Source organism: Cervus canadensis, chromosome 4 (genome assembly GCF_019320065.1).
Source record: "Cervus canadensis isolate Bull #8, Minnesota chromosome 4, ASM1932006v1, whole genome shotgun sequence".
Lineage (NCBI taxonomy): Eukaryota > Metazoa > Chordata > Mammalia > Artiodactyla > Cervidae > Cervus > Cervus canadensis.
The window spans coordinates 43,769,650-43,788,583 of NC_057389.1; the positions used below are offsets into that span (position 1 = coordinate 43,769,650).

Below are 18,934 nucleotides of genomic sequence, written 5' to 3' on the forward strand. Positions count from 1 at the left end.
GTGTTAACTTGCTTCAGTCTCATCCAGCTTTTTATGACCCTGTGGACTGTAGCCCACCAGGCTCCTCAACTGTGGGATTTTCCGGGCAAGAATACTGGAGGGGATTGCCATGCTCTCCTCTAGGGTATCTTCCCAGCTGAGGGATCGAACCCGTGACTCTTATGTCTCTTGCGTTGGCAGGCAAGTTCTTTACCAGTAGTGCCACCTGGGAAGCTGCAGAGCCAGGAAGTGTATTTAGCTTTATTTTTCTGGGCTCCAAAATCACTGCAGATGGTGATTGCAGCCATGAAATTAAAAGATGCTTACTCCTCGGAAGGAAAGTTATGACCAATCTAAACAGCATATTAAAAAGCAGACGTCACTTTGTCAACAAAGGTCCATCTAGTCAAGGCAGTGGTTTGTCCAGTGGTCATGTATGGATGTGAGAGTTGGGCTATAAAGAAAGCTGAGCACTGAAGAATTGATGCTTTTGAACTGTGGTGTTGGAGAAGACCCTTGAGAGTCCCTTGGACTGCAAGGAGATCCAATCAGTCCATCCTAAAGGAGATCAGTCCTGGGTGTTCATTGGAAGGACTGATGTTGAAGCTCAAATTCCAATACTTTGGCTACCTGATGTGAATAGTTGACTTATTTGAAAAGACCCTGATTCTGGGAAAGATTGAGGGCAGGAGGAGAAGGGGACGACAGAGAATAAGATGGTTGGATGGCATCACCGACTCAACGGACATGAGTTTGGGTAAACTCCGGGAGCTGGTGATGGACAGGGAGGCCTGGTGCGCTGCAGTTCATGGGGTCGCAAAGAGTCGGACATGACTGAGTGACTGAACTGAACACACATGTGCACCACCCTGTGTATATGCATAAGTGTATGTATGTGTGTAAATGTGTATACTCATATACTTATTTCAGAGATCATGAGTTCATACCAATAACCCCAGTTTCAGTCCATTTTTATGGGTTCTTCTTTACCTCTCCCCATTTTACATTTGTCTCTTTCACAGTAAGAACTCTGTCTCCCAGTAACATTGCCACATTTTCTACTTTCCTCTATCCTCTAATGCATTTGAAATGTATGCTTGCCCATACTACTATAAAACCAATCTACAAAAAAATTTATGATTTATTTACTGTCTTCTCTTGTTAATTTAATCTTTGAATATGTAGAGTATTAACGTGTGTTCAAGTCAAAACTTCAAAAAAATATACACAGAAGTGTCACTCCCTCCCAATTCCTATCTACTCCATTCTCTTCTCTCCTTTTATATTTTGAACTTTCTTGTTTTCCAGTGTATCCTTCCTATGTTTCTTTTTTAGATAACAGATATATTTTCTTATCTCCTTCTTATATAAAAGTATTCATACTATATGTATACTCCATGTAGCACTTTATTCACTTAACTGTGCAGATGTACTTCATAAAATCATTGGTTCTTACTTGTTTTTAAATGTGTGTATCTCACCTCCCATTCTAACAGTTAAATTTCTTCAAGACTGGATCTGTGATATGCTTTATTGTTCTTAAAATCCCACCTTTACCATCTTACTTTCTGTGCAGTCTTAAACAAATTGCTCAACCTCTCTGTGCCTCAGCTTCTCTGTCTGGGAGGCAGGGATAATGTAGGGTTCCTGTGAAGATTTAATGTGTTAATACACACAGAGCTCTGAAAAGTACCTGGCCCATAGTAAATATACATTGTTTATAGTCCTGAAGAAGGTATCTCAGTGTGTTATACGTTTAGATGTTCAATAAATATGTTTATAATAAACCTTTATTTTGCTAGGTGCTAAGGAAAAAGTAATGGAAGAGACATAGTTTCTCTGCTCAAAGAGATTATAATAATACGTTATTTAGTCCTAGTCATTCTCTGAAAGCAGTTTTCATATTGCTTATATTTTGGGTTTTGAGATTTAAGATAAACAATGATTAAGGATAAGGGCTTGATTACTTCCAGGAATTTATATGAGAGTCTGTATGATGCAGAGGAAAAGCAATGAAATAAAAATCTGAGAGCACAATTCTGATTCTTATTCTGACCCTCACATGTGATGTAGTCAAATCCCATTCCTTCTTCAGGCCTCACTTATTTTTCAGCAAAATAAATAAATAAGCTCAAAGGTGCCTTTTAATTTGTAGGTCTTCCCCCGTGGCTCAGTGGGTAAATAATCTGCCTGCAGTACAGGAGATGCAGGGTATATCACTGGGTTGGGAAGATCCTCTGGAGGAGGAAATGGCAACCCACTTCAGTATTCTTGCCTGAAAAATCCCACAGACAGAGGAGCCTGGCGGGCTACAGTCCATGGGGTTGCAAAGAGTTGGACATGACTAAGCATGAGCCTAGAGGCTCAGATGTAAGGAAGCTGCCTGCAATACAGGAGACCCGGGTTTGATCCCTGGGTCAGGAAGATCCCCTGAAGAAGGGAATGGCTACAAACTCCAGTACCCTTGCCTAGAGAATTCCATGGACAGTAGAGCCTGACAGACCATGGGCTACAGTCCATGGGGTTGCAAAGAGTCGGACACAGCTGAGCTACTGACAACAGCAACAAGCACTGATGAGTCTGGATCTCATCAGTGGAAGGTTCCATACTGATCTGGGTGTGGAGGGTGGCTACCTTGGTATTTTTTTGAAAAGGATGATAAATTACATTGAGTCAGTAGAATGGACTGTAATAACATCACTTAATGTATTTATTACTAGAGAGGTTATTTTAAGTATATAAGCCTACTAAAATGACTCAAGTATGTTAAATTTATAGTATCAGTTTTCTGTTTTATATGGCCTTATCTCTATTTTTCTTTTTTCCATCTCACATAAATCAGTGTCTGTTTTTTCTCTCATTTTATCTCCTCAAAGAAATTGTAGAGACTTTCACATATATTTAGACTATTCTTCAACCATTAGAATTCTTAACAGCCTCGTCTCTCACTATTCTCTTCTATATAAATTTCACCTCCCCAACCTCATCTTTTACCATACTTCTCCCATATTGGCCTTGGCTCTGTTCCTTGAATATACCAATCTGGTTTCCCTCTGCTTATGTCTCTCATTGTCTAAATATTTTATATGGCTAACACCTCTTAAATTTCAGAATTCAGCTCAAATATTGCTCCTCAGAGATTTCCTGCCCACCCAAATGGAATCTGCTTTCTACTCACCCACTCTACACTCTTTAGCACTTCATTTTATTTTCTTCATGCTTTTACGTGTTTGCTTGTTAATTGTCCTTTCGTAGTAGAATAAAGATCAGGGCCATAGTTTGTATTAGTCACTATATTCCCAGCATCTAGGACAGTATGTGCTACATATTTGTAACAAATGAATGAATGTACCCTATTATCTGGTCTTACCAGTTATCTCACAGTTTTCTCAGTACACCTTGTGTTTTCTTGCTTCCAAGTCTTTATATAGTTAATTATTTATTTTTTAATTTTGAAGGTTAATGCTTTAGTAGTGGGAAGGTTATAGATCAGAGCCAGATTATACCTGAGGAACTTTTGGGAGGCCCTGTATTACAGGGGGAAGAACCTTGAAGTGAATGTCGAGTACATAGATTCTACTCTAGCTCATTCGTGTGTACCCTTGGGTATAGCACCACTTATTGATTCTTAAAGGCTCAGCCTAATACTATGTCTGTAATAAACCCTGTAATTCTCTCAGTTTTCAGTTGGAATAGCTCTCAAGGTCTTCTTTGGATTCCTGTTGCTTGGTTACAACTCTGAACACATTCTGTCTATACAAAGTCACTCAAGTGGGTCAACTCATTTAATGGCAGTAAACATTTCCTTAAAAACCTGGACTGTCTCAGTTGAAAATGACAGAAACTTAAGTCAGACTGGATTAAGAGAAAGGCATATTTATTAGCTCAAGAAACTAGAAAGCTGGGGCTTTCCTGGTGGCTCAGTGGTAAAGGGTCTGCCTGCCAATGCGAGGAGACCTGGGTTCAGTCATTGGGTTGGGAAGATTCCTTGGGGAAGGAAATGGCAACCCACTCCAGTATTCTTGCCTGGGAAATGCCATGGACTTAGGAGCCTGGTGGGCTACAGTCCATGGGGTCACAAAGAGTCAGACACAACCTAGCAACCAAACAACAAGCTGAAAGGGTGTTTAGGGGACTGTAGGCATACGTAAAAGGGTTGTTGAGGTGCCCAGTCTCCTGGGATGTCTTTGAAAGTTACTTGGGGCAAACAGTGTTTGGATGGAGAATTGAAAGAAAATTGAGTTGCTTTGATTTAAGGGAAAAAAATGGGAAAGACAGTCTGGACTAAGGGAATAACATGAAAGAACAGGCACATTATCGGTCATTATTATCAGTTCATAAAGTGGAAAGTGGTGAGAGAAGCTGGAGAGGTAGGTAGACTAGATCATGGGCACTCTTTAGATTATGTCAAAGAGCATGATCTAGTTGATGGGGAGCCATTGAAGAGAAGCGGAGGAATCAGCTATGGACTTAGATAGATCACTGGTACCATTATGGAAGATGGATTTTAAGATGAGCCAAATTGGAAGCAGGGAGACCAGAGTGCTATTGCCATAAAGTATATTTGAACTCCTGTGGTGGTAACAGAAGAAGAGGAGGGGCAAACTGGAAAATACATAGGCTAAAATCAGACCATGTTGCTGTGTGGAAAGGAAGAATCTAGAATGGCTCAGGTATTTTGGCTTGGATGACTGGTGGTTCTTCTAAAACTCAAGGGAGTAAGAGAAGATGAAAAAATTAGGGGTAGGGAGAGAAAGATGACAAACTTAATTAAATTTTTTCCATGTTATACATGATACAGATGCCTATAGGATATCCTGATATGTATGTCAAGCAAGGAGTTGGAATATGTTGTTTTCAGGAGAAGTTAGTGCTGGAGATAAGGATTCAGGAGTCAGCAGCAGATAGGGAATATTAAAATTACTGAGTTAGGACTGATGGAGAGAGAAGGGAGTAGGGTGAGAGAAGCAGAGAGCCATGACTGCTAGTTGATTTGAGCAGTACTGACTAGGAAGGGGTATGGGGGACTTTCTAGAGGGATGGGAATGTTGCGTAATTGATCTGGGTCACATAAACATAAATAAATGTGTAGACATGTAACCTGTCATACTCTGAATATTTGTGCACTTTATGTAAGTTACAACCTAGTTTAAAAAAAGCCAAAGATTAGAGAATTCAAGAGGGAATGAGTGGTCATAAATGTTAAGTGTTTTATAGAGATCTGATAAGTTCAGCACTGAGAAGTTCAATGATATGTTCGGGTGAGAACAAGAGCGCTGACCTCCACTGTGCTAAAATGTTGCTGGTGGAGGCACAGTAATCTTGGTGAGCTGAATTAAATTGCTGATGGACTATACAGCCATCCCTCGACAGCCTCAGAAGCATCCTGCTTCCAGCGACTCCTATTGATAGCAAAATTCAGGGATGATCAATTTCCCGATACAAAACGGTGTAATATTTGCTTATAACCCATGTACCTCCTCTGCTGCTGCTGCTAAGTCCCTTCAGTCATGTCCGACTCTGTGCGACCCCATAGACCCCACCAGGCTCCTCTGTCCCTGGGATTCTCCAGGCAAGAATACCAGAGTGGGTTGCCATTTCCTTCTCCAATGCATGAAAGTGAAAAGTGAAAGTGAAGTCGCTCAGTTGTTTCTGACTCTTAGTGACCCCATGGTCTGTAGCCTACCAGGCTCCTCTGTCCATGGGATTTTCCAGGCAAGAGTACTGGAGTGGGGTGCTATTGCCTTCTCTGTACATCCTCTAGTACATGTTAAAGCATCTCTTCATTACTTATAATACATACTACAGTATAAATGGTGTGTATATAGTTGTAAATGCAATATAAATGCTGTTGAAGTTGCCAGCATTTGGCAAACTCAGGTTTTGCTTTTTGGAACTTTCTGGATTTTTTTTTCCTCTGAATATTTTCAGTCCATGGTTGATTGACTCTGAAGATGTGGAGCCTGTGGATATAGAGGGCTGACTGTAATCTTTTTCTTATTTAGGCAAGAAATACAGCCTATGAGTGGATCAGGACATCTCTGGCCAAACCGTTGGAAGAGAAGGAAGAAGGAGAAAAACAGTTGGAAGCAGAAAGCACTGAGCAGATCAATAACAATTCAATAGAGGTAAAACGAAAACAACTAGGGCTTTTTTTCCTTTTGAGATGTGAGTATCGCAAGAGAGGGCTCTAAGCACTTTCTGTTTTGTTGTACAACTATCCATAATTTCTACTTTGTGATCCAAGATCCCAGAATCTTAGTTCCAAACTACAGGATGCAAAGAGTGAAAACAAAAGGGTGCATATGTGTGGCATCATGAGAAGGTTCCCAGAAGCTAACATCTGACACATTTTATTCTAATTGTTTGGTTAAAACTTGGTCACATAGTCACACTTCAGGGGAGCCTCTTTTTTACATCTGTGAGCCCAGTTATAAAATTATGTAACAACTCTAGAAGAAGAGGAGGTTTATTAAAGGGCAAGTATTAGTCTTTGTTGCTTTCAAGGTACTAAATACTTCAATATGGGAGAAGCAAGGTGGTATCATTTCCTCTTGTACAAAAAAAGCCAAATGCTTGGACTTGTTATGCTTTGTTTTGTTTTTCCATCCAGGATATCCATGCATTTGCAATCCGGAGCCTAGCAGAACTGACTGCCTGCTCAATTGAACTTTTTCACAAAACAGCTGCTCTGGTTCTACATGGCCGGAAACAGGAAGTAACAACCATAGAAAGGAGCAGAGCCCTTTGCCAGTAAGTGTAATAAGTGTCCCTCTAAAATGATGCATATTGCTGTAAGAGTTTTCTCAGTTTTCTTTCCAACATTTTAGAAACTTTCCTCTCAATAAGATGTTGTTCACGTTGCACCATTCACATCTTTGAGGTTTATTTTGGATTTTGTTTATTTTCATTGAGCCTTAAATCTGCATTAGAAATTTACCCTTTTTAACCAACTCATACTCTGAAAAACTACTTTTTTTTTTTTTTCAGATTATTGGCCTTAATTGGAATAGAATTCTGCATAAGTGAAAACAGAAAATAGTTCTAAGAACCTCAGTTCTTTTTCTTTTTTTTAAAAAAATTATTTATTTATTTTTGGTTGTGCTGAGTCTATGTTGCTGTGCATAGGCTCTCTCTAGTTTCAGTCAGCAGGGGCTTCTTTTCATTGTGCACGGGCTTCTCACTGGGTGGCTTCTTCTGTTACAGAGAATGGGCTCTAGGGCATTCGGGCTCAGTAGTTATGGCACACAGGCTTTAGTTACTCTGTGGCATGTGGAATCCTCCCAGAACAGAGATCAAGCCCATGTTCTCTGCATTGGCAGGTGGATTCTTATCCACTGAGCCACCAGGGAAGTCCACCTGAATTCTTAATAACAGTTGCTAGTTTTTGAGTGCTAACTATGTGCCAGGTACCATGCTAAGTGAAGTGAATTGAAGTTGCTCAGTCGTGTCTGACTCTTAGTGACCCCATGGATGGCAGCCTACCAGGCCCCTCCATCCATGGGATTTTCCAGGTAAGAGTACTGGAGTGGGGTGCCATTGTCTTCTCCATGCTAAGGGACACATGTAAATGTGTCATTTGTAATCTTTAAAACAAACTTTAAGATAAGTGATCAGTCCAGCTTTAAAAATGAGGAATACTTAAGATAAGTAAATTGCCAAGTTTTGCAGACTGGGATTTAAACCCAGGTCTAAGTTTCAAACCTTTTTTTTTTGGTTTGTTTTTTACTATATTGCTGATTTTGAACAAAAGTTTTAAAAATAACAGAATGTAGATAGTCACAGGAAAAAAAAAACCCTGCTGTTTTCTATAGTCACAAGAGGGAAAAAACAAAAACCTTACTGTTTTCTAACTAAATCTCCTAATTAAATGATGAGAATTTTCATTGGGAAAAAAACATGAGTGAGAGTGTCTACTGTGTTATGATTAGAAGAGACCCTTGATGGTCTCTGGGCCTCTTCTTCACTACAGTTTTGCTGCCTCTCTACAACATCCCATAAGGAGGGGGCCTAGTCTTGCTTTAAACATTCTTAGGATGAGAAGGGAAGTTGCTCAGTCATGTGCGACTCTTTGCAATCCCATGTACTGTAGCCCACCAGGCTCCTCCGTCCATGGAATTGTCCAGGCAGGAGTTCTGGAGTGGGTTGCCATTTCCTTCTCCAGTGGATCTTCCCGACCTGGGGGTCGAACCCGGGTCTCCTGCATTACAGGCAGACACTTTACCGTCTGAGCCACCAAGGAAGCCCCATCCTTAGGATGAGGGATTCACAAATGTACAGCATCCTGTTCTTTGGGAAAGTAGCTATTTCCACTGCTTGAAATGCTTTTCCAGTCATGGCTCTTCCCCTCACTGGTTTCAGTTTCACTTCTAAGAGGTTCCTTTTTTCACCTCCAATCTAAAATGCTATCTTCAACCATTTTCTTATTCTTTTTTCCCCTCTAACTCTTTCAGTATCACATAGATCAGTTTAACTTCCTCAAGGTTTGGATTTATATTTTATTTATTTATTTATTTTATTTTTGGCTGCATTGGGTCTTCATTGCTGCACACAGGCTTTCTGTAGTTGTGGCAAGTGGGGGCTACCCTTCAATGCGGTATGCAGTCTTCTCATTACAGTGGCTTCTCATTGCAGATCACAGGCTCTAGGCGCCTGGGCTTCAGTAGTTGTGGCTCACAGGCTTAGTGACTCTACTGCATGTGGGATCTTCCCGGACCAGGGACTGAACCTGTGACCCATCTTTTGGCAGGTGGATTCTTAACCACTTGACCACCAAGAAAGCCCATTTTGTTTCTTTTTTTTTTTTTAGTTAAAAGTTTTATACAGTTTTTAAAGATTATCTTTAAAAAGAATAAAGATTCACAGTTATTACAGAATATTGGCTTTATTACCCATGTTGTATAGCCTGTCTTAACACCCAATAGTTTGTACTTCCCACTCCCTCACCTACATATTGCCCCTCCCTCCCTCTCCCTACTGGTAACCACTATGTTCTCCTTGTATGTGAGTTTGCCTTTTGTTTATTTTATTCATTAGTTTGTTGTGTTTTTTTTAATTCCATATATAAGTGATATCATACAGTATTTGTCTTTCTCTATCTGACTTATGCCCTCCTAGTCCATCCATGTTGCTGTGAATGGCAGAATTTAATTCTTTTTTATGGCCAAGTAGTAGTCCATTGTGTATATATACAGCATGTTTATCCATTCATCTGTTGATAGACACTTAGGTTACTTCCATATCTTGGCAATTGTGAATAATACTGTTATGAACATTGGAGTGCATGTATCTTTTTGAGTTAGTGGGGTTTTTTTTTTTTTTTTGGATATATACCCAGGAGTGGAATTGTTGGGTCATATGGTAGTCCTGTTTTTAGTTTTTTGAGAAAACTATACTATTCCCACAGTGGCTGCACCAATTTACATTCCCACCATCAATTACAAGGGTACCCCCTTTTCCACATTGTTGCTAACGTTTGTTATTTGTGTTCTTTTTGATGACAGCCATTCTGACAGGTATGAGGTGATATCTCATTGTAGTTTTCTAAAAAATTTTTAAATTTTTTAAAAATCAAAAAAACTTTGATTGGAATGTAGTTGGTTTACAGTGTTGTACTAGTTTCCGGTGTACAGCAAACTGAATCAGTTGTACATATATCCACTTTTTGTTTTAAGATTCTTTTCCCACATAGGCCATTAGAGTACTGAGAGAGTTCCTTGTGCTGTATATAGCAGGTTATTAGTAGTTATGTATTTTATATATAGTGGTGTGTATACCTCAGTCCCAGTCTTCCAGTTTCTCCCTCCCCACCCTGGTAACCATAAGTTTGTTTCCTCCATCCATGACTCTACTTCTGTTTTGTAAATAAGTTCATTTGTACCCCCTTTTTTTAAGATTCCCCATATAAGTGATACCATATTTGTCTTCCTGTATCTCACTTGTTTCACTCAGTATAATGTTACTGTCTTATTGTGGTTTTGATTTGCTTTTTCCTGATACATTTTTGAATTCTTTATTTTATTAACTCATATCACCATTTAGTGCATATTATGTATATATAAATATATCTATGTTTATATGTCTGTGTATAAATGTATACATACATGACTATAAACATATACAAATACCCATCTTTTTCTATTTTTATAGTCTCCCTCTTAATCAGCAAGTAAGTTAGTATTCATGAAAACTAGTACTTTGCTTGTTTACTAATATATCCCCAGTGCTCAGAAGTACCTGGCACATAGAAGCCTTTCAGTATGTGTTGAATGAATGAATAAATATTTAACTATTTTTCTAAATGAAAAGTAGGATCTTTCAGGTACTACCTTGTATCCTTAAAATGTATCTTAGTTATTTCTTTTGATTTAATTTGAAAGCATAGTATTTTCTAGAGAATTTTGTAGAAAAATATTTCTCTAAGGACTAAACCTTCTCTTCCTGTAGCATGGGCCTCCAAATACTTGCTTTAAAAGCTGCCTTCTTTCACATTTTAGTATCAGGTGTTTTTTTTTTTTTTTTTCTGATAGTAGCTTTATTTTTAAAAAAAGAGAGAAAATAATAAAACAGAAAAGAACTCTCCTCTTTTCCCTTCTTTTCTAGGCTAACAGTTTTGTTGTGTAAAGAATTGTCCTGTCTGTCTAAAGAGTTCACCACCTGCCTAACAACTGCTGGGGTAAGAATTCATGACTTTTATATTGGGCTAATGTCTATTTTGTTTTGCTAATGTCTATTTTGTTTTGTTTTTAGAATAGCTTTATTAAGATATAGTTTACATATCTTAAAAACTTGTCTATTTAAGTGTACATTTTAGTGTTTTTTTAATATATTTACAGGGCTGTGTAGCCATCACCATAATCTAATTTTATATCTTTTTCATCACCTCTCAGAAAACCTCACACCATTAGCAGTCACTTACTATTCCCTTCCCCTCTGTATACTTCTAACCTTAAGCAACACTAATATATTTTCTGTCTATAGATTGGCCTATTCTGGACATTTACTGTAAATGGGATCATTCAGTATTGTGGTATTTTGTGTCTGGTTTCTTTCACTTGTTTGTGATGCTTTAGTTGCTAAGTTGTATCTGACTCTGCGACCTCATGGACTATAGCCCACCAGGCTCCTTTGTCCATGGAATTTCTCAGGCAAGAATACTGGCGTGGGTTGCCATTTCCTTTTCCAGGGGATCTTCCTGACCCAGGGATCAAACCTGCGTCTCCTGCCTGACAGGCAGATTCTTTACCACTGAATCACCTGGGAAGCCCTTCTTTCACTTAGTGTAATGTTTTTGAGGTTCATCCACATTGTATCAGTATTTCCTTTTTATTACAAAATAATACTCTATTTTATGGATATACCTTCTTTCTCTGTTTATCAGTTGATAGACATTCGGATTGTCTATGCTTTTTGGTTGTAATGAATGTTGTTACTATAAACATGCATATATGTTTTTATTTCTCTTGGGTGGATAGTTAGGAGTGGAATTTCTGAGTCATATGGGAAATATAGACCATTAAGGAACTATCAGACTGTTTTCCAAAGTAGTTGCACCATTTTACACCCCTGCCAGCAATGTATGAGGGTTCCAGTTTCTCCACGTCCTTGTTGACACTTGCTATTGTCTGTTTTATTTTTTAAAATTTTATCTGAGCTAGTAGGCATGAAGTATTATCTCACTATGGTTTTTTTTCTTTTTGCATTTCCTGTTGGCTAATTATGTTGAGCATCTTTTCATGTGCTTGTTAGCAATTTGTATGTCTTTGTTAAAGAAATGTCATCTTGAGTCCTTTGCCTGTTTTTAAGGTTATCTTTTTATTGTTAGTTTCTAAATTGGGATGTTTATTATTTATTATTTATTCTGATTTGAATTATTTGTCTTTTATTATTTACGATTTATTATTGAGTTATAGGGGGCTTCCATGTAGCTCAGACAGTGAAGAATTCACCTGCAATGCAGGAGACCTGGGTTTGATCCCTGGGTTGGGAAGATCCCCTGGAGAAAGGAATGGCAACCCACTCCAGTATTCTTGCATGGAGAATCCCACAGACAGAGGAGCCTGGTGGGCTACAGTTCATGGGGTTGTAAAGAGTTGGACATGACTGAAGGAGATGGTGAAGGACAGGGAAGTCTGATGTGCTGCCGTCCATGGGTTGCAAAGAGTCAGACGTAACTGAGCAACTGAACAACAACGTTGAGTTATAGAAGTTCTTTAGTTTTTGTAGATACAAGTTCCTTGCCAAATATATGATATGCACATGTTTTCTCCCAGTCCATGAGCTATCCTTTCACTTTCTTGATAGTGAATAGTGATAGAACCCAAATTGTCAATATTCTCTTTTATCACTTGTTCTTTTGGTATCGTATCTAAAGAATCATTGCCTCACCCAAGATCATGAGGATTTATTCATGTTTTTTTCCTAAAACTTTTATGATGTGGCTCTTATGTTTATGTCTGTTATCCATTTTTTGTGTAGGAAGTGAGGTAGGGGCCCAACTTCATTTTTTTGTGTGTGGATACCCAGTATTCCCAGCACCGTTTGTTGGAAAATTTTCCTCTTTTGAATTGTCTTAGCCCCTTTTTATCTAATATCAACTGACTGTAGACATGTGGATTTCTTTCTGGACTCTTATTTCTATTGCATTGATCTGTGTGTATCTTTATGCCAATGCCATAGATTACTGTAGCTTTGTAGTAGTTTTTGAAATCAAGCAGTGTAAGTTTTCCAACATTGTTATTCTTTTTCAAGACTTTTTTTTGTCTGTCTTGGGCCCTGTGCAGTTACATCTGAATTTTAGGATCGGTTTATCTACATCTAACTCAATTTTGCATCTCATTTTTGTTCTTTTATATACAATCTTCAGTATATTTTGTGCTGCTCTCCTGAGACCTGTGATGAGAATGTAGACTTTGATGAGATAAGAATTCCGAAGTTTGACTCTAGTCGTAAGGACAGTGCCTTACTTAGACTGTGGTAACTCTCATATTTTGCAGTTGCCAGCCAGTAGAAGAGTTGTAGTTAAAGCTAAAGTTTTTTTTGTTTTGTTTTGTTCTGGTTTAAGGAATTGTGAAAATTTACTGAAGGTGTGTGAACTAAGGAAGATGATTCAGACATCAATAATCATGAATTGGGATAAAATCAAGGGTGTTTTAAATGGGCAAATAAAAATCACTTTGTAGTAAATCAAGCTCATCCATACAGAGAACAGATAGGTGGTTGCCAGAGGCAAGTGGTAGGGCTGGGCCACATGGGTAAAGTGAGTCAAAAGGTCCAAACTTTCAGTTATAAGATAAATAATGTACAGCATTGGGGATGTAACGTGCAGCATGATGTCTATAGTTAATAGTACCATATTACATATTTGAAGGTTGCTAAGAGAGTAGATTTTAAAAGTTCTCATCACAAGAAAAAAATTATGTATAGTGGTAGATGTTGACTGGTCTTACTGTCCTCATTTTGCCATGTATGCAGATAACAATCATTATGTTGTACATCTGCAAAAATACCTGCAGTTTATATCGTGTTATATGTCAATTATACCTCAGTTTAAAAAAAATCAGCTTGTGGTAAGTCTCAGTATGGCAACAAAGTTATTCTGGGCCCTTACGTTTATTTTAGTTAAGAGCATGGCCCAAACTAATTTTTCTCACTTTGAGTTTAGATTTTTCCTGTAGGGGACAATTCTGTGATATAGCTTCTTTTTTCCTCTTAGTATTTTCTTTAAAAGAATTCCTGGATTTCCTCAGGCTATGGAACACCCTATGGTTACAGCACAGCTGCCCCTGCCCATGGTTTACCCAAGAGAATGGTTCTGTTACCCGTTATGAAATTCCCAACATATGCTGTCCCCCACTACTCATTCTTTTAGCAAATGACAGAAGCTAATTCCTATTCCAACAACAACCCAGTACATACAGAATGTTAGCGAAAAAGCCTTTTTATCCTGCTTTCTTTGAACACATACTTGATAAAAATTATTTGTAAAGAACATCTTTTCCTACTTTTTGATTTTAACAAATGCAAATTTAGTTCTCTAAAACTTGAAAACAAACAAAAAAGAAACTAGTTCTGTGAAACGGTATCTCATTTCTGGAAAATAACTTATACCAGCCCTTCTGTTCTAGGGAAATAAGTCTAGCAGTTCAAAGTTTTAAGAGGAATATCAGATTATGTAAAATTAAATTTGTGAAGGATGTATAGAGTCTCAAACACTGATCACAAATAAACTGCTTTGTTGTAAACCAAAAAAAAAAAAAAAAAAAGAATTCCTGGATTTCCTAAAGTTAATCTTCTGAGGCTAAATTTTTCCGTGTATTTCGTAAAGATATCCTAGCAAGTTGGTTCTGAGGTGCTAGCTAATATATGCAAGTATTAAATTTGCATTATTTGTTTTCATGTTTTCTAAATGGTGTATTTTAAAAAACCAATTGAGTCTTTTGAGCACATGTTTTATATCTGCATATTTTGTTTTAAAATTTTTTCTAGTTTTCATGGTCAAATAGACCATTTCTATCCCCTTCTGAAATGAAGATACTTTTTAAAGTCAGTAAAAACTACAAAGGAGTACACTCTCAATTTGGATATCACAGAAGGATAGAAAGAAGGAAATTTAAAGTTCTTCCTGATATGATTCAGGCTTTTTCTGTGCTTATATTTATGTATGGGTGTGTATGGATGTGTTTCAAAGTGGGGTCATACTTTACTTTTTTTTTTTTTAAATATGCTATTCTCCCTTAACACATTATCCTTGGTTCTAGGTTAAGGAAAAGGCTGACGTCCTTAATCCATTAATCACTGCAGTATTTCTAGAGGTTAGTAGTACTAATTATTATTATTATTTTTAAAGTCTCTAACTTCTAGGGCATTGTGTATTAATAACTCTTATTAAGTGTTTTTTTTTTTTTTTTTGAGGGTGGGCTCCCTTGTAGCTCAGCTGGTAAAGAATCCACCTGCAATGTGGGAGACCTGGGTTCAATCCCTGGGTTGGGAAGATCCCCTGGAGAAGGGAAAGGCTACCCACTCCAGTATTCTGGCCTGGAGAATTCCATGGACTGTATAGTCCATGGGGTCGCGAAGAGTTGGACACGACTGAGCGACTTTCACTTCACTTCTAAGTTTTTATTTTTTTGGCTTTTTAAAACTACTTTAGCTGTGTTGATGCAGATATGACCAAAATGATGTATACTTAATGCATATTTCCTGTCCTTTAATTACAAAGCATAAAGATGAAGATGCCAGGTAAAGTGCAGAGGAAGAAGCAGTAGGCTGTCATTACTTAGTACTACCCCTTGGTAATTAATGGACAATTCTCAGTAATGAAGCATCTTCTGGAGACCAGCTGGTAAACATGAAGGGCTGAAAATTACAAATAGGCCTGTACTGCTACTTGAAGGACTAAGATTTATGCAGAGGAGATTAGTTACAAAACAAAAATAAAACATTTTGTCTTTTTCCTTGCCTAGGAATTTTCTTTATTTTGTCAAAAGGGTACCTGTGTTTACATAACCCTCTTCAGTTCATTAGATTTAAGGAGGTGGGTGGTTTAAATCCATGGATGGATTACAGTCTCTCCATGTGGGATGCTTTCTGGATTCTGTGTTTTAAGAACTCTATCTTGTAAATTAATTGTGCAAAAATCCAGATGTTTGATTACCTATTTAAAACATATTATCTAAGGCTAAGGGGAAAAATATATTTGATTATCAGTTAGGTTTTAAATATGAATTAAATATTTTTGCCACCAGACTGTTACTTCTTTAGTTTTAGATTCTTTTAATATTACCAATGAGGGAATGCCTTTCATTCCTTAACTGAATCATTTTCCTTTAATAGTCAAGGAAATCATTCTGATCACGTAAACAATTAAATACATTTATGATTTAATAGATGACAGAGTAGTATAGATGAAAGAAGCTTGCAAACCTGGAGCCAGTCCTGTTCTGGATCTCCCCTGATTTGCATTATGATCATGGACTAGGCATTTACCTTCTTGGCAATCTTGTTATGTTTATATACAGAATAAGAGATTTAACTAGATGTGCTGTGAGGTCTCTTTTGGCTGGAAAATTTGGCATCAAATATCACACTGAAGTTTTAATAACCATTTAAACTTATGCTATTGATAAATCAAAAAAAGGTAAACTCACTTGATATGGGTACCCTTTGCTATTTTTGAGTTGGTTGTTCTTGCTTATAGATTTGAACACTCTTGTCCTTGAAATTATACTTTTTTTTTTTATTGTAATTAACTCTGTTCTTCTGAAAAGTCAGAACTTGTCAGATATTAATGAAGTCTGGTAAACTCTGGGCATAATGAATCTTAGCTTTTCATTAATATGTCTCTTGTACTAGACAGAAATATATCTATACTTTATCATCTTTAAAAGTAGTATTCTTTGTTTATACTTGTGAACACCTGTCTCATGTTCACAACTGTGCTGAGTCCATGGAAGAGGAGCAGTCACAACGGACTATAAATTCCGTTGATTTAGAATTCATAGCCTTCTGAATCCTCTTTGAGTAATTGACTAAAATGCTTGTGACAGGATCTACCCACTCATTCAAGGAATCAATAAGCTTTGAATGCTGAAATTGAGCAAGATGCCAAAGAATGGCTATTATTTTTGATGGACCAGTTGGACAAAAATGGTGACATTCTTTTTTTGTGCTATCATATCATCTTAAGATCTGGGTCATTCTTTTCCTTTTAACTTCAGTGAAATGATTAAGTCTGTATTCTTATTTGCCAGGCTACAGATTCAGTTAGATTATAAAAATTAGTTTGATTTTTGTTGTCTTATATTTTCTCTTTTAAGAGATTGCAGTATTTTCATTTTCTTATTTTTCATTTCTTATCCCTATAGGCATCAAACAGTGCTTCCTACATTCAGGATGCCTTTCAGCTACTTTTACCTGTATTGGAGATCTCATTTATTGAGAACAAGACTGAATTACCAGAGGCATGAGCTTCATGTCCAGAGGCCTTTGTCCGAACATTGAGGAACAGAGAAGATTATACCTGAGACTTGTGATGGTTGAGAAATGCCACTCACTTCTGGATAGCCCTGCAGAAGTGAGGGAGAAAGGTTATTTTAGTATATAAAAATCCTGGCAGGAGAGCAGATATGAAGGAAGTTTGTTGTCTTCACTGCTTGACTGAAGTATTCAGGTCCTCACACTGCTCTTCCCAGTTGTTATAATTAATAAATTATTTGAAAAGAAACTTTTATAGACAGTTCAAAAATAATAGCTCTAGGTGAAAGTTAATGGGATACTCAGGCAAAGATATTGATCTTTCTTTGACAATATGTGAAACACTAAAATTTTTGTCATGGATGTCGTTTTATAATCCATGGATATAATTGGTTGTTAAGCAAGAGGAAAAGAAATTAAAAAAAAAAAAAGAGGAAAAGGAATTCAGTATTTTGGAATTCATGTGCTTGATCTGTTAATGCCATTTTCTTTCTCCTTTCTATAATAAAATCTGTGGCTTTTAAGAAAACTGAGTATGTATAAACTCCATAGTGATTGCCCTTTATTACATGGATTTTTGGAATTGGTTAGAAAATTACCTCTACTCTTTAATTCTCAGTAGATATGTGCCATTGAGGAGAAGCTTATAGAATATACCTACCTATAGCCACATTAATTAACTATAGCCAAGTGTCCTTTGACTTCAAGTTGCTCTCATATCCCACGATGGTAAGCTTCAAGTTGTTGTTGACTCCCACTCTACCGGATTCAAGACAAAGAAATGCAATTTGGAGAAACAGTTTCATGTTTGTAGATATTCTGAGTTTGTAGGATGTTTTTCATGCATACCCTATATGCAGGATGAATTCTGTAATAGCCAGCTCCAAAGGAGGGTTGAAGCTCTTTCAGCGATGGAGATTTTGTTACTTGAATATTGTTGAAGTGGATTGTAGAATCCCATGAAAATGATGTTCATGTATGATAGGATTACACAGTATATTTTTCTTCATTCTTTTTTGTTTCTTTTAATGTATTCTTTAGCATGTTTATAAATATAACTTTTATCCTTTAGATTCTAAGCCTTCTTTTGCTTTCTTCAGCAATTTAAAAGATTTATAGGTCCTAACAGCTATTTTGGTATCCACTCTTTAAAAAAAAAAGTTCTCCAACTAGGTGGTTTTTAATGATTCAGGTAACTTTTATGAGTTCTGCCCCATATCTTTTAAACCTTTAAATAAAATGTTATAATTCTGTCAGTTTATCCTTTTATTTAGTTTTCCAAATGTAAGCCCCAGTATTTTCCCAGACCAAAGAAATAGCAAAGTGAAGCTATAACATAGGTTGGTGTCAAGACTATTTCTATGTGTCACCTTATTTGGGGTAGGGGGCAGTTTGTTAAGCAAGGCAGATTTGGAATCAAAAGGCTCGCCAACAAAAAAAAAAAAAGGCTCACCAACATCACTAAAATGTTAACTCTGCTTATGCTATGTTCTAATATGATGAGAAAAGTTTTTGAGTATTCTTTTTTACAGACACATTTCAGTGTTTCCAAAGTGAGCAATTCTATAATTTCAGAAAAGCAGTTGTGTTATGGTAAATAAAGCTGGTGTTCCCAGCCCTAATGTGTGCCTCAAGCTCAGTTGCTCTGTCTGAACTGAACATGGTATTCTTTTGAGCAAGGTTTGGAAACTGGTCACGCTGACTACTACCTGTTTGGACTCTCATATAAGGGCAGTTTTCAGCTTTTACTCTTCGATCTGGAAACATATCTAAGGCTTTTCTTTAAGAAAGGGGTATAGAGTGGGGGATAGAACAGTGGCTGTTTATGCATCTGTCCAGATTGCAGCCCCCAATTTCACCTATTTGAGATTGGACCTTACAAAAGGCCAGTGTGACTTACTGCCTCTTCTTTTTCTCTCATCCCTCTCATCAGCTTCACCCGCCCACCCACATGTGTTCCAGTGGATTATGGAGACCACCA

At 37.3% G+C, this 18,934-nt stretch overlaps 1 protein-coding gene across 2 annotated transcripts in view; it reads left to right on the forward strand.

The window, feature by feature from the left end:
* FAM114A2 (family with sequence similarity 114 member A2) overlaps positions 1 to 18,209 on the forward strand; it is a 36,663-nt gene extending 18,454 nt beyond the window's left edge. For both annotated transcript variants that reach the window (XM_043464895.1, XM_043464894.1), the window contains exons 10-14: positions 5,985 to 6,107; positions 6,593 to 6,732; positions 10,582 to 10,654; positions 14,739 to 14,792; positions 16,845 to 18,209. In XM_043464895.1, the coding sequence (XP_043320830.1) occupies positions 5,985 to 6,107; positions 6,593 to 6,732; positions 10,582 to 10,654; positions 14,739 to 14,792; positions 16,845 to 16,946 (492 nt within the window). In that variant the 3' untranslated portion in view covers positions 16,947 to 18,209. The remainder of the gene's footprint in view (positions 1 to 5,984; positions 6,108 to 6,592; positions 6,733 to 10,581; positions 10,655 to 14,738; positions 14,793 to 16,844) is intronic.
* The last annotated feature ends 725 nt before the right edge of the window (positions 18,210 to 18,934 follow it).